The sequence below is a fragment of the Gigantopelta aegis genome, chromosome 4 (genome assembly GCF_016097555.1).
Source record: "Gigantopelta aegis isolate Gae_Host chromosome 4, Gae_host_genome, whole genome shotgun sequence".
Lineage (NCBI taxonomy): Eukaryota > Metazoa > Mollusca > Gastropoda > Neomphalida > Peltospiridae > Gigantopelta > Gigantopelta aegis.
The window spans coordinates 63,960,967-63,977,408 of record NC_054702.1 but is presented as its reverse complement, the minus strand read 5'-3'; the positions used below and the strand labels follow the sequence as shown (position 1 = coordinate 63,977,408).

Here is a 16,442-nt window from a genome sequence, read left to right as displayed (position 1 = left end):
ATTAGCAGTAACGCACATTCAACGGCATTGTAGTATGACGTACACAACACATAGTTTCTAAGTTTGCGCGCCACTGCAACAATCTTTAAACGAGTCAGGTTTTGAAACTAGGCATATCATGTACATGTCGGGACACAGGAATGAAGCTACAACAGAGAATGTTCTACTTTCCAAAAACGAAACATGAGCATGGCACTGTCAAATCTCACGAATACTTGTGTCGCACCACTTGAAGTCACACATGCCAAAACCATCCTGTTGCCACTTCCACAATTACAAGGCCAGTAAACACAGAAACTCCCGACACACCTGTTTCATCCATTTCCGGAAACATTGAAACCACTTTCTCCATGTCAAATCTATCAACACATGGAATTATCATGCACTAAAAATTTTATAACTGTAATTTCAATGTCGTAATTGGTAAATCTGGACAGTAATAAAAAAATGGCGCCCATCCACAGTTCGTAGTTAAAAATTCATACACCAACCGCATCACATATAAATTATAGCATACAAAATAGGTCGCTTCAGACATTTTTATTACAGGTTAAAAGTTATTAAAATTACTTACGTTATATGTTTCTAGTGAATTCAAAATGTTTTTAGTTGGTATTGTTATTTAATGCAAAAAATTAATATGAATTGTATTAATGATTGTAACATTGTCATTCTCTCATTCGGCTATTGACAGAAAAAGCCGAACCACCATTGGGATTCCGCTAATGTTGACTATGAATTTCGTGTTAATAAAATAGTAAATAATTGGAAAATAGAGTTCACTTTTTATTTTAAAGAGCTTTACATTAATGACATGGTTATGTGTTTGGAATTATAAGAATTGAACGTGAAATTTTTTGAGTTTAGTATGAGTTTTTGAGTTTAGGGGTGAATGGCTTCGCGCTAACGCGCTACGCCATTCATACAGTGTGTAAAGCGGTTTTGCGTTTCATACTAGCATGAAACTCAAAAAATTTCACGTTCAATTCTTAAATGGCGCCATACCCGTTTTACCCTCTGGCAGAAACACTAAATACATAACTATGTGAGGGAAAAAAAGATACGAATATTTGTATGACATGTATTATTGCATTTTTACAATTTAAAATTATTTTGTCATTGTAGGCTCGTCGACAGCAGCGTAAAATTAACTTTCTGATCACGCAGACAGAAGTGTATGCTCACTTTATGGCTCGTAAGCTGACTGGAGAGAACGACTTGACACGAAACAAAATTCTGGGCCATCTTGATGAAGACATGTTAGCAGAGATTCCTGGAGATGATTATGGTGGGCATATTATATAACTAAGGATTTAAACTAGTTTTTGTTAATTATTCAGTGTCTGCAGGTAATCATTATGGTGGACATTTAAATGGATAAATGGACCAAACATTGCCGTTAGAAGTTTGTCTACTCCATTACTCATCTTACCTGAAACTGCAAGGATATTAATTTTGTTGATGAAATTAATGTTTATTTAAATGAAAAGATGATTGTAAAAAGTTTTTTTTTACAATTATATAAGATTAACAAAAATGCCACATGAAAGTAATTATGTTGGTTATTTTATTATTATTATTATTATTATTGTTTTGTATATATTTAAACATGGAAGAAAAAAAGATGTAAGAGGATTTTTCTTAATTTGTTGATTTTTCTTTATTTCAGATTGTGAAGAAGTTAAGATGTTGGCTTTGCGCAATGCTGAAAAAGCATACACATCACACCAAAGAAAGGTTAGCAGTAACATAACTTTAGTTTTTGAAAAAGGTGGCAAATTAGAGATGAGTACTATAGAGATTAATGCTTTTTTTGGCAAATTAGAGATGAGTGCTATAGACATGAATGCTATTTTTGCAGCAATATTTATTTTGTATAAAACTGCGTGAAGTTTTTGGGTTTGGCTTTCTTTGTCGCAGTCATATACTGTAGATCCTTAAAGTAATGCGATCATAATATTAATGCGAAAAATGCAAATTCATGTTATTCGCATTAATAATATTACAAATTTTTTTCTTTCTGTTTTGTATATGTGTCCCACGTTATTAACAAAAAAAAAAAAAATCAATATATTTATAAAACAATTCATTGTAGGCAAGACAAGACTAATTGTCGAATAGTTCAGCAAGTTATATGTCACACACTATTAAAACAAAGATTAAAATTATAATACATTTATAAAAGAACTGGAGCACAGTTCATTGTAGACGAGACAGACTAATTTTCTAATAGTCCAGCAAACTGTCAGCCACATGTGACGATTGCAGGATTTTTAACCACCCTGTCAAAATCAGACTCCATAGAGAGTGAATGGGTTTTAGCAAGCTAATATGTTGACTGTTTCTTTGTCTTTACTGTTCAAGTTTGTTGGCATACTGTTGTAATGGTACATGTATGCTAATGTTTAGCCAGATTTAGATAACTATACACGTTAAGTAAATGATTGCCGCAAAAATATGCTTTGAGTTGATCTCTCCAAAAACAATAGGGACTAAACAAGATAAGTGATGTGTACAAAGACATGTTAGTGAGTTGGTCTCACCGAAGACGCCTGTAACTTGGATTTAACGGAAAAGTACATAAACGCGTTGTGTTGGGAAAGTTAATATTTCAAAGGGAGGTCTCTCACATTAATTTCATGTTGCATTTTAGTCTGCCCACCTCCACTCACATTAATTTAGGAACACATTAATTTCAAGATCTACAGTATACACTGAGTAGCAAAAGAAGATTGAGCAACTAAGATAACCCTGTACATAATTCTCACAGTATAAATCATCACAAAATCACTACAGTCATGTCTTTGTATATTTTCAGACCAATGCCTTTGATGACAGCCAAACTGGTAGCTACAGTGGTAAATTTAATTTAATATATTTTGTGATTTGTTTATTAAAACCCCCCAAACCATACTGTGTTTGAGGGGAACTGCAGATTATAGCAATGGGTCAGTTAAAAATTGACCCCATTATTATGTCGAATGATACATTGAATAGTTAACACAATGTATGTATTTGTACCTCGGGATTCAAGTTCGGCTAGAAAAACAGGGAGAAGTGACTTTTCCATCTAGACAAATTAGGGAGAAGTGAGGTTTGGTGATGGAGAAATGGGAAAGAGTTCGACCAGTACCCCTCTATATCAAAGGCTCTAAGACTAACCCTAACCCTAACCATTGAAATGGGGGCATGCTGAGAAATGAGACGTCTGATTTAAAAAGAAGTCCAATTTAAATCTTTGGAAAACTTTTTTTTAGGTATCACTTCCAATTGAACAAAACCAACTTTGAAAAGCCATAACCAAGCTGTGGTCACAAACAATATTTTAAACATCTATAGTCCTTCCTACAGGAAACGCCTTTTTTCATACTATGAAATTTACTACATTATTTATTTTTGAGACAATTGTTTTCTAAATTGTACACAAAAATAGTATTTTTGTTTTTATTTACAAAATGCTTTTACTTTTCTTTTTATGTCAAACCAAACTGAAAATATTTACAAAAAACATTTTGGTAGGAAGAAAGGACAGACTAACATGTATGTATACTATCAATATTCAGGTTGTAATAAAACAGCGTCTAACCAAATATTTTATATGGACTCCTACCATAAGTGGTAAAATTATTTAACGAAAATTTTGTTCTGATGTTTCTTTGCATGCAACATTGTTTTGTTTTCACATAAAGAAACAAAATGGCAGATGACAGTAGTGATGACGAAATTTTAAAGGCCAAGTAGCCTAGTACTTACAAGTAATTTCCTTGCCAGTCTCCACTTGCAGACACAGACTTGAACCTTTGGCTGCCATTTTGCATATTTGTATGTTTCTGATTGGTCAGTTCTCCCCTGTTGCCAGCAACATTGCATGGAAATAGAACAATGTATGCTTGTGTGACGTCCCTTACTTGCAGCCCACTACCTCTAGTCTCGTACCCCTATTTACATAATGTAATCTTTTTGTAAGGTTTGTAATCTTTACTGTACATGTAATTGTGTACAGTCATTTACCATGTCCATATTAATTAATTTAATTTAATTTCATATCAGTTAATTTACCATGTCCATAGCAATTAATTTAATTTAATTTCCTTCATACAGTTGGTCACATGATCTCCTTTCATGTGACCAGCTAGTGATAGGTAGCCGTCTCTGTAGTACTCGGTCGTAGACACAAAGTCTGTATCAATTAACTAAATGGCGCAAGGAGGAGATGTCTGTTTATTGTCATTAAAAAATTCTGATGAGGCTCGCAGAGAAACAAAGAAGGCCTATTAATGATCTTTAAACCGACTCCTTTATATTTGAAAGCGACGAATCTTGAAAAGTCAGCAACATTGAACATTATTTCTAACAAGTTATTTTTGTTTGCGATTTATTTATTTAGTTCCCTTGCATTTATAAAACAGTACGTTACAAATGAAGAATAGCGATATATATATATAAATTTGACGTAAATAACGAGTCTACTGGCTGATTGCAGAATGTGGACACGTGATCTTTGGAGGCAAAATGTAACGATACTACCAAGGGGAAAAAAGCCTGAATCATTGTGATGTATATATATATTTTTTTTTTTAAAGAAGGTGACGTAGAACTTCGCCATGGATGACAAGTTAGGCGAAGTTTAGTATGAAAAGACGATTATTTCACCCACGTCGCCCCCTTGTGATCCCTGGTACCAAGCTGCAGGCATATGAAAGTTGAATTTAATTATGTTTGTGCTACATAATCCATTTAATTTAGGACATCATTTACATGGTCATGATTGTTTAGGCAGAAACGAAATGGGTGACCTCAAGTTGTTTTTGCATAACTCCTAAATGGTTTATGCCACATTTCAATTCTCAGAGGCCTGACCTGGGTGTTTAGGCTTTGTGCTAGACAATTTTAAATATAGACTTCCAAAAAACACAACGAAACGGCTACATTGCATTCGATTTTAGGTTGTACTGATGATGAAGTGACCAGCGAGGAACGACCCCAGCCTAGCATCTTCCAGGGAACACTGAAAGGATACCAGCTGAAGGTACATGGTGAAATGTTTTTACTCTTTTCTGCAAAACATAAATCAAGAAATTAACTTTGAAATTAAGTTTTGTTTTTGGATTTTCTTCCAGGTAATATATTGTTTGCAACCAATAATTCAAAGTGTATTGAGTATAGAAAGCTAAATTTGCAACAGTATTGCAATTTATAATAAAAAGATTTTTCTTTAAAATATATGGCATTTTATACTGAACCTTAGAAAATACAGTATATTATATGTTGCATGGTTACAGTCTACTAACTTTTTTAATAGTTTTTTAATTAGTAATTATATTTTTTGTTTTTTTATTATTCATTACTTTAGTATAATCATTTAAAAAACATTTCAGGGTATGAACTGGCTGGCAAATCTCTACAACCAAGGCATCAATGGCATTTTAGCAGATGAGATGGGTCTAGGTAAAACTATCCAAAGTCTTGCATTTCTTGCCCATCTAGCAGAAGTAAGTTGCATCAGTGTTTATTTTCTGTTTTAGGAATTAAGGTTGGTAGGTATTGGGTTCACATCCTGGTACCAGCTCCCACTCAAAGCAGGTTTTTAATAACTCAGTGGTAAGTGTAAGGCCACTACACTAACTTCTCTCTCAATAACCACTAACACCCTGTTCCTGGACAGACAGCCTGCCCAGAAACCTTGAACTATAATTAGGTATAAACAAGGGTTGTAGAATTTAAAAAAAATTCACTTGCCATGGGGCCAGTGGATTTGAAAACCACTGTTCATGAGCCACCGTATTCCAGAACCTCTGATAAACAAGTTTGTGTCATATTCAGTGTTAAACTTTTACAACAATATTACATTTTGGTGTTTTCTTGCAGGCTTGTTTGAATTTCATTTGGTACATCAGCCGTTTTCACAAACAAAAACAATTCCTTGTAGTTGGAGGTTATTGGACACTAAGAGTCTAGTATTTAAAGACTCCATTGTGCATATTAGTATTACAATTCTTGTAGATTTATGTCAAATTTAGTTGGTAAATGGTGATGTCAACAGGGTAGTTGATTTTAGCATCACTATGTTTATTAAATTTCACAAGGTTAATCAGTGACTGTATACCGTATATTGCTGTGTATTAGCCGACTCCTTGGATAAGCCGACCTCTTAGTTTGACCCTAAATATCTAGTATAAAATCATCGGCCTTGTGTATAAGCCAAAGTCATCTTTTGTCCAGCTGTATGTTGTATCGATTTCAATAATACTGTCAACAAATAGACTTGTGCTTTTCTTGTTCATTATATTTGTTTTCTCTTTAATTATTACAAACACGGTAATCGCGATCGCAATCAATGCAGCAATGCTAACATCTACCATGATCATAACCATGCCATGAAAAATAATTTAGAACTGATGAAGCATAACAGAAAAATAAATAATTCAAGCTGTTACAACACATCACTGCACACAAGTAATTAATTTATTCACTGGACAGCAAAAAGTAAAATCATTGAGGCATGTTTAATCCCCCACCACACACACACAAACAAAAGATCATGCGGTCTGTGACTGCAGCTGTTCGCTGTATATGGCATGGTCATGTGACAATAATCATTATAGTGGGAGTAATTATCGTCTTGAAATTCATGTTATGTTTTTTCAGTCGGTAATGTTAATAATGAGCTTAATTTATTTATGGCATTACTTTACATTTTAATGCACACTCCCAACAAAACAATAATTATAAATATAAAACTTGTTTGAAGAAAAAACACCGTTTTGTATCATAAATTTGCTATATGAAAGACTGGTCCCAGCACAGATCAAACAAAGATGGCGGACAGTTGGAAAGAAAATGTTTTTACCATTGAAATGACAATAAAACAAGTAATTTTTTTATTATTATTCATCAAACTTATAATGCATTCAAGAACAAAAAACTGCATAATATTGCATGATGGGGTGTTTTATTTATACTGTGCACAAATTATGGTTACATAATCTGAAAGGCTAAGGGTCTGATCAAAATTTATAAATCACGTTCGGGAGTATTTTCGATCGGAATTTTATGCTCCAATTTGTTGCGTCCGTGTATAAGCCGACTTCTTTTGGAAAGTGTTTCTAGACTTCAAAAGTCGGCTAATACACGGCATTATACGGTATATTATATTTGAACAATGCTTTTAAAATTAACAAATTCAAATGCTAGAATGATAATCAGTATATATACAATATTATTAAATGATTAATTTAATTGTGTGTTTTTTTATTAAAGTCTCAAAGCATTTGGGGTCCATTTCTAGTGATCGCTCCAGCATCTACTCTTCATAACTGGCAACAAGAAAGTGCAAGATTTGTCTCCAAGTTTAAAGTAAGTTTTATTAATTTTGTACAACGTTCTATTGGTTATTTTGTCTGCTGTATGTAAGTTGCTGTTTACTGAGTTGCTGCTGAGTTTGCTACATTGTAAGATGTTTCTGACTAATAAAATACTTCTACGATTAAACTTACATATTAAATATATTTTCTTGTTTAGAATATCAATGTCTGTATATTCGATGTGTTTCTAGTCGTCTTAATATTTGTAAGAAGTCCAAACTGGATTTTGTCTTCATATAATTTCATACGTACGGAAAAAAAATATTTTAGGAAATAAAATGAAATTTAACCTAGTACAAATATTAGAACGATAAGAAACGTGTTTAATATACAGCCACTAATATTTTATGCAGAAAAATATATTTTATATGTAATTACAATCGTTATAAAGTCTTTGTTACTCGAGAACATCTTAAATATTGCAGCAAACTCAGGAATGTCCCTTTAATGTTCTAAATATGTAAATTAATAATCTATTGTTTTTTAAGTTGACTAACCACACTGGAAAATGTAAGTCATTCTGAAGTCATCTTTTATCTATTCTTCTAACGAAAAACCCCATATCTAACTGGTAATTGTAACATATAATTAAAACTATAAAGAAGAAAACCAGCAGGGCAGTATGTACCACTACATCTAATCTACTGATTGCAATAATCTGATTAAACTGATTACTTAAGTAGTAATTTTTGCATTTTGTGCACTTGTTATTTAAATATTTGATACCAACGTAACAACTTATCTATTGTAGATTGTCCCATACTGGGGCAATGCTCAAGACCGGCGGATTCTGCGAAAGTTCTGGGACCAGCACTGCATACATACAGAGGAAGCTTCATTCCACATCGTTATCACAAGCTACCAGCTGGTTATCCAGGACGTGAAGTATTTCCAACGCATCAAATGGCAATACATGATCCTGGATGAGGCTCAGGCACTCAAAAGCAGTTCTAGGTAAAAATACTTTATCATCTCTTTATTGTCTTACTTTAAAAAAATAAAAAGGCCAGGTACAGGTATTACTTTTCCGACAGTGGAGACGTCGTCAACTTTTGCATTAACGTTTCACATATAGATCAGTTTCTCACAAACTATAAGTCTGGGCAAATTAACCTTGGTTTATAGTTACACTTATGAATGTTTATCACAGTGAATTGATAACGTTTATGGAAAGCGAAACATTTAATTCTGGAAAATTCTTGTAGTTAATTGTAAGTGTTGAGATCTTTTGCTTAAAAATTTATATTACTGCTGACTCAAATTAGATGTATGTGATCTAAAGTAGACCAGCCTTTTGAGATAATAATGACCTTCAGATTATGTTACTGGTTGATAGTATAGCAAACAAATTGCAGTCCTCCAAACCCCCCACCACCACCCCCCCCCCCCCCCCCCCCCCCCACCCTCACACTGAAATTAATATTGTGGAGTTTGATTTATAGCCTTCCCCCATTCCTCCATTGAAGTATTTACACTTCCTTACCCTTTTACTTTGGAGTATCAGGTTCAGTGTTTTAATATTGTGATATAAATAATAAAGATTTACATTTTTGTTTTATTTTAGTGTTCGCTGGAAAATCCTACTGGGGTTCAACTGTAGGAACAGATTGCTACTGACGGGAACACCTATTCAAAATAGCATGGCTGAGGTAATGGGAAATCTTTTTTTTTTAATTATTAAAATAATAAGAAAGAATAATTGTTGGTTATATTACATATTAGACTAGCTTTTTGTCTTGTCAAAGTAAAAGCAAAATTAATTGTACTTTTCATTTAGCTCCATTTCTCACAAACTGTAAGTTCTACATCAATGAAACTTGGTTGATAGTTGTACCTGATTCACAATGCATGGGTTGGGGAATTAATTAAATTGAATAAAAAAAAAAGATATATATAATTATATCTTTGTTATAATATTTTAACATGCATTGAGATGAACATCTGTGGTTTTCTCTGTCTGCAACATCGAATAAATTTATGGGTAGGCAATAGATTTAATTCCATGGAATTTTTGTTTCTTACGCTGTAGAAAAAGGACTCAAATAAAAACACATTTTTCTGTAAATAAATAAATTTTTCTTGATTTTTCAGCTGTGGGCTCTTCTTCATTTTATTATGCCAACACTTTTTGACTCCCATGATGAGTTCAATGAATGGTTTTCAAAAGATATTGAAAGTCATGCCGAGAAGCAGTCTGGAATCGATGAAAGTTAGTAACATAATGGCATTACTTGTTTTTTGTTCTGTGAAGTTAATGAAAACAGCAGATTAGGTTTTTCTTTAATGTAGATTGATTTTTCTTTGGGTTTCATTAGTTATTTTATATTTATATTTCCTAAACATTAACCACTCTTAGTGTAGAGTTTGATGGATTAAAAAAAGAAATAATAATACCCTACTTCTGTTTTTGCTTATGTTAAAGGAATTCTCTTAGCTTATTGTTTTGAACAATAAATTAGAACAAAGTTTTACTAAGTATGAAGGATGATTTAGATTATTATTCCTATGATATTACATCTGTTTGTTCATTGATGGCTTTTTACCACTATCTACCTTTGTATATCTGGATTGCTGTTTCTATTTCAGACCAGCTATCTCGACTTCATATGATTTTGAAACCGTTCATGTTGCGGAGAATCAAGAAGGATGTGGAGAATGAGCTGTCTGATAAGGTAAACAGTCTGCTGTGAATATAATCAACAATATGATTATGGTTTAACTTTGTTTCTTAGCTAAGAGATGAAAATAGTAATGACTTACTTTGGCAGATCTATTTTCCAACGTTATTTTCATCCATGTTAGCTGAGCGGCAGGATGTAGCCCAGTGGTAAAGCACATGCCTGATGCGTGGTCGGTCTAGGATCGATCCCCGTCGGTGGGCCCATTGGACTATTTCTCGTTCCAGCCAATGCACCAAAAATGGTATATCAAAGTGTGGCATGTGCTATCCTTTCTGTGGGATGGTGCATATAAAAGATCCCTTGCTACTAATGAAAAAATGTAGCGGGTTTCCTCTCTATGACTCAAAAATGACCGTATGTTTGACATCAAATAGCCCATGATTAGTAAATCAATGTGCTTTAGTGGTGTTGTTAAACAAAATAAACTTCTTCCATACTAGCTTGTAATTATATAATGCATTTTAAACCTTTATTGCTCTAGTTTGCAGAATATATTTTTCTTATTTATATGTTACTGCTAACAGATGGGTGTCTTTAATGTTGGGCTGGGTCTTTTCCTTTTATCTGTATATTCGTACGTAAAAATGTCTGTTGTATAATTTTAATTTTTCTCAGATTGAGATTCTTGTTTATTGCCCCCTGACGACAAGACAGAAACGTCTGTACCAGGCAGTGAAGAACAAGATCTCAATAGAGGATCTGCTTCAGACGGCACTGGCCAACAATTCACAGGCTCAAACAACAACCAGCAGTCTCATGAACCTTGTCATGCAGTTCAGAAAGGTCTGTTCTTATTCACAGTACTCTCGGCAGTTTCGTAGATATGTAAATAGGGACTATTAAATTATCACATTTACAACAGTTTGACACCCAATAGCCGATGTATTTTTTTGTGCTGGGATGTCGTTAAATATCTATTCTAGTCTATTCTGTTAAATGTTCTATAGTGAAGCTCTAAAACTTTTGTTTTACATTTTTAAGCACTAGCCTATCCGGCTCGTAGGTTAGCATTTGTCACTTGCCCAAACTGAAAAAGCATTCTTTCTTTCTTCAACTTATTTCTGTGTTTATATCCAATTAAGGTTCAAGCACACTGTACTGGGCACACACCTCAGCTATCTGGTCTGTCTGTCCAGGACAGTGGGTTAGTTGATAGTGGTTAGTGAGAGAGAAGAGGGTGTAGTGGTCTTACACCAATCCATTGAGCCCTTAAAACTCGCTCTGGGTGGGAGCCGGTACCAGGCTGCGAACCCTGTACCTTCCAGCCGTATGTCCAATGACTTGACCACGACACCACCGAGGCTGGTTGAAAAAGCATTAATTGGCCTCTGGTGTTGGACTAGCATATTTGTTGTAATTTTGATTATTATTTTTAGTACCAGATACCCCCCTTCCACCAAGATTTTGTTCTTTCTTTCTTAGCACATGTTATGTTCAGAGAATAATGTACAAAATTCACGTCATAAAAATGATAGTCTGTTTATTTTTCAGGTTTGCAACCATCCTGATCTGTTTGAGAGAAGAGAACCCCATTCTGCATTTTTCATGAATCTTGAGCCATATATTGTGCCCAAACACATTTACCGAAATGGTAAGATTTAAAAAAAAAAAAATTTAAATTTTTTTATAGCTATGATTGAGACTTAAAATGGCTGATTTAATTTTAGTTTTTCTGTGAGAAATACCTGAGAATTCTGTGTTGAAAAGGTGCTTTTACTCATTTATTTTTGCTTTGCTTGACAACAATGGCAGAAGTTTGCAATAATTTTTTCAATTTGATAGCTGATTGTGACAGACAAAGGCTGTGGTATAAGCTGTGTTTTGTGTGGGAACATACATGTAATGGGTTTGTTTTGAAGACTACATGTCAGAATTACCAGATGTCTGACAGCCAATAATTAATTAATCAGTGTTCTCAAATGGCATCGTTACAAACTTTAACATACCAACTAAACTACGTCTCTTTGTTTTTACAGGTATACTCAGTAGTGCTGTGCCAAGCAAGGCCAAAATTGTTTATAATATGCTGTACATACATTCTCCTGATCACGTGCATCGTTCATTGTTCCCTCGGAGTCATTCTGGTAGGTATGATAATATGTAACAAGTCATTGTTTATGTCGTAGTAGATGTATGAATTGTCGTGGTAAATGGTTTCAAGTAGGTCAGCAGTTGTGTATCTACAGATTAAACTTAAGAATAAATTGCTTGAGCACCATAACACCATATGACTCATTTAGCATGTTTAATCTGTATCATAAAGGGTAAGCCACCAAGATTAATTTGAAAAATGGTGTATGTGTAACCGTCCTAAATCTAGAACAACAATAATAAGACCATCAACGAGGACGGAATGGCCACAAGTGAGCGTCAGTCTCCCCTCATACCTCAACAAGTGAATGTCGACAGGAGATGAAAGCTCCCTCACGGGCGCTCATCCACGCAGATTCAAAATTCATCCAGATGCCGTAATTACTACATATAATAAAACACAAACGCCATTTGAAATAATAATATTTAGTACATAATTATCAAAACACAAAACATAACATATAATCGCAGTGTTCACTGTCGAATGTATTAAATAACAACTACAGTAAATTACGACCATCCCCAGCCCCAATTAACCTAACATTTACTCATACGGTTTTACCTACCGACCCAATCACATTCCCAGCGGAAGACCCCGAATACTCATCGCTAACCGCTTTTATTTGTCTCTCACTGCAGTGCAGCCGTCTCCCATTGGCTGGAGATCACTGCCCTCGCAATGCACATGCGACCGTATAATGCACATAATGAAATGCATTACAGCCAGTAAAAATAACCCATACTTTCCACTAGTCTTATTTCATTACAGACAATAATAGACTTTCCACTGGTCTGTTACATATGTGTGTGCCATATTTAATGTCACAAAATAAAGATGTGGAAGAGAAGATTTGATTTTTATTTTGTATCATGGTAAACAAAACAAAAAAAGAGTAAAGAAACCCCCATCATTTCTGACTAATGTTGTCCACAGTTTACTTTAAGAGTTGTAGAATGTGCTTTAAATATATATTTATTTATCCTGCATCCACCGTTTCTATTGACAGAATATGATGACGGATAAAACAGTCCTATAGGACTACATTACAAAATCGCTCAATTGACCTCTAGGTCATTGTACAATGTGGCTAAAAATTTTAATAACAGAAATAATAGCTTTACCCGTTAATTTTTATGGTCTGCAGGATAAAGATAATAACTAGTTTAATGACGTTGGATATCTGCTTTATACTGTTCAAGCTAAATGAGAAATTCCGCTTGGCAGAGCCTCACAGAATTTCTAATTCTTACCTTCACAGGATAAAGTGGATATCCGAAGTCATTAACTAGTTATTCTTTATATATAATAATCTTAGATATTATTTGTTTACACATTATTTTTGAAAGCTATAATAATTTTTAATATCGGTCAGATTCTAAAAATCATGACATATGTCTTCAAAGTATTTTCTGTTGGTGTGTCATTAAACATTCATTCATTCATTCATTCAGATTATTTTTATTTTATTAGTATGACTTGCAAACCCTGTTCTGTACATTATATTACTCTTTTTCAGATTCACATGTAGATAGTTGTTTCTCATTCCTTCGTTTCATCAACATATCCCCCGCTGACCTGTATGCATACATGGGAGGTCTGCTTGCTAGGTGAGTAGCTGTCATACTCTGCAACCAGTATTATAGATATTCAATTTAATTCTCAGGTTCTGAACATATTAAATTCTTCAGTATGCTAAATTGATAGTGAAGCACTTTTATTCTTGAACTTCGAGTATTATTAGCCATTTCAACAGTATTTTTGTCCTCTGTAAAATGTCCACCAAAAAATTCATTCCTGTAACTAAAAATAATATGTGTTTGGACATTAGCACAATGAATAAAACCAAGTGGGTATGTGCTTTGTATACATGCATTCTGTGAAAAGTATGTGAGGTTGTCATTCACCAAACTGCCAGATATAAATATGTATTTTATAATTATATAATTATATATTAAAAACGTGAGTTGAATAATTTTGTGATTGAGATGGATTACAACAGTATTATTTCTTATTCTCCTGTCAGATGGTTGGCTGTCTTTCTGAGGTTGAAAGAAGCATACAGGATACATCACAATGAATTCTGGCATGGCCATTTGAACAGGTATGTTATAATATGTTGTATTTAACATGAGGAAATGAGAGTAGTTAATGCATTTTTCTCTCAGGGAGTTTAAAAATATTTTTGGAGAGTACGTACATAAAATAGGAGTGATGCAAAGCTATATGTTAAAAAATAAATAACATTTCTTGCTTTTTAGATTTTTTTCAGATTCAAATTTTTTTTAACGCTTGTTGTTTTTTAATACTGTGACTTCGGACAAAGCCAGGTCTGGTTATGAGGCTTCGATTTGTAATTTAAAAAAAAAAAATATCAGCCTACTCTATGACATTAAATAATAGCATTCTCTTTCTATTAAAATCTATATCATTGATTGTTACATCTTGCAGCAGATGGTCAGCGTGTAGAAAACTGCTCCTCCAGCCACTGCATGTCACATCATTCCCAAACATCGACAGTTCTCCCAATCTACACAAGCTGATCTTCACGAGCTACACATCGGATGTGGTATCTCACGAGAGTCACGTGATACACTACATGAAAGAAACCACTAGTCACCAGCTGATCCGCCTCAAACACCTGCGACAGGTGGCGCTCCTTAAACGAGCTCAGATGAGTCCCCCGCAGTCGCCAACCAAGGTGAGCTCCATACCTGACAGTGCTGGTGTTTGGAAATGGTAATGCCTGTATTAGGTCATCATAGATATTGGAAGCCAGCGATCAAGGAGGCATAGCCCTTTTCTTCTGCTGAATATTTGCTAAATTATACTAAGCTGGCATATATATATATTTTAAGCGAGAAAAACAAAAGAGGAGCAAAGCCTTTTATTCAGTGAGTGGTGAATATTGAAAAACTTGGTTCCTATATCTAATTAATAATTTTTGGGACAGCCCTTTTGTCACATATTGTCAGTATTTTTTCTTTTATACTGGTATTTCTTCTTATTTAAAATTTTCAAGTTTAAAAAATGGTATATAGGAATAGTTTTTCTAGTGTGTTTGAAATATAATTATACTGTATATTTCTTTGTATTGCAGTTTTCTCCAAAGAAAAGTCCCGCAATAGAAGACATTTCACTACCCATCCACCCCCACAAGAGGAGACCACCCCGAGTGATGCACCTTCAGCCTACGTGTTTGCCAACCTTTGTTATCAATATATGTCGTGGAGTAAGTGTTGTTTTGTGATTTAAAAAAAATAATGTAGACCTTGTTTTGTTGAAATTATTAAAGAAATATTCCATTTACCATCAATAAATTTGTTGTGGGCAGTATTTTAAGATGACGGTAAAATTATGACACTGTTTAGGCTTAAATACATTTTGATTATGAAATTATTGAAATATCTTTTCACTATATATGTACCACAGAAAACCCCACCATAACGTCAGTTTTGCTATTTATTAAATATGAATAATTACAATTGTTATAATTATGAAACATAATATTAAGAGTCAACACATTCACTTTATATAGGGGTTTTTTTATGATTTGGCAAATGATAGTAAAAATTGTGGCAGCTGACAAAACCAAATTAAATTTTTAGTAAATATTACCAGATTGTCATACCAGTGACTACAGTGAGTGTTATTTATTTTGTAAGGTGCGAGCCCCTCCTCTGAAACATTACACCTGTGATCGAAGTGCTGCATGGACCACAATGAAGGAAAAACTCTGTGGCTCACTGGAGGCGAGGAATTCGCTTCTGTTTGGCACTCAGGAGATTGCCAATCATGCACGGTGGGCATCCTTGTGTTTCACGCCGCCATTATTGGGAGGTCTGGCAGCCCACAGTCCTAAACACGGCTTTTCGGGAGTCTCCATTCCAGGTTAGGATGTTGATTTAATTACTATTATGTCTATGTTGTGGCACCTAATCTGTTTGCAGGGCTTGACCTTACGTTTTTTCAGTGGTAGTCCACTGGGCTACTAGGTTATAAAATCTAGTAGCCCTCAGTAAAAATTGGTAGCCCCATAACTTTAAAATAAATATAATTTTATTTTTTATTTTTTTATTTAAATGTTTTAGCTTGGGTTTTTGTAAATCATGAACATTATAATGTGAAATATACACTTAATAAAACTGCATAATAACCCTTAATGAACAATAAAGGTTTTAGTTTAAATCAATTAAACAGAAGGGGGAAAATATTCAAAACTACGACATTAATATGTGACAGAATGAAGAGTCTCTCATATGTGGCATAATATTGTGTAAGCCTTCATTACGAGATTAGGCCTAATAA

The 16,442-nt window shown here is 34.0% G+C and overlaps 1 protein-coding gene across 1 annotated transcript in view; it reads left to right on the top strand.

Moving 5' to 3' along the window:
- The window catches only part of LOC121370910 (chromatin-remodeling ATPase INO80-like), a 71,965-nt gene that overhangs the window by 23,236 nt on the left and 32,287 nt on the right, over nt 1-16,442 (top strand). Inside the window, exons 11-28 of the mRNA XM_041496443.1 lie at nt 1,126-1,288; nt 1,670-1,737; nt 2,819-2,858; nt 4,947-5,029; nt 5,379-5,492; nt 7,261-7,356; nt 8,116-8,318; nt 8,929-9,013; nt 9,456-9,573; nt 9,951-10,036; nt 10,661-10,828; nt 11,537-11,636; nt 12,022-12,129; nt 13,654-13,744; nt 14,161-14,238; nt 14,586-14,835; nt 15,235-15,366; nt 15,800-16,025. Of these exons, the coding sequence (XP_041352377.1) occupies nt 1,126-1,288; nt 1,670-1,737; nt 2,819-2,858; nt 4,947-5,029; nt 5,379-5,492; nt 7,261-7,356; nt 8,116-8,318; nt 8,929-9,013; nt 9,456-9,573; nt 9,951-10,036; nt 10,661-10,828; nt 11,537-11,636; nt 12,022-12,129; nt 13,654-13,744; nt 14,161-14,238; nt 14,586-14,835; nt 15,235-15,366; nt 15,800-16,025 (2,209 nt within the window). The remainder of the gene's footprint in view (nt 1-1,125; nt 1,289-1,669; nt 1,738-2,818; nt 2,859-4,946; nt 5,030-5,378; nt 5,493-7,260; nt 7,357-8,115; nt 8,319-8,928; nt 9,014-9,455; nt 9,574-9,950; nt 10,037-10,660; nt 10,829-11,536; nt 11,637-12,021; nt 12,130-13,653; nt 13,745-14,160; nt 14,239-14,585; nt 14,836-15,234; nt 15,367-15,799; nt 16,026-16,442) is intronic.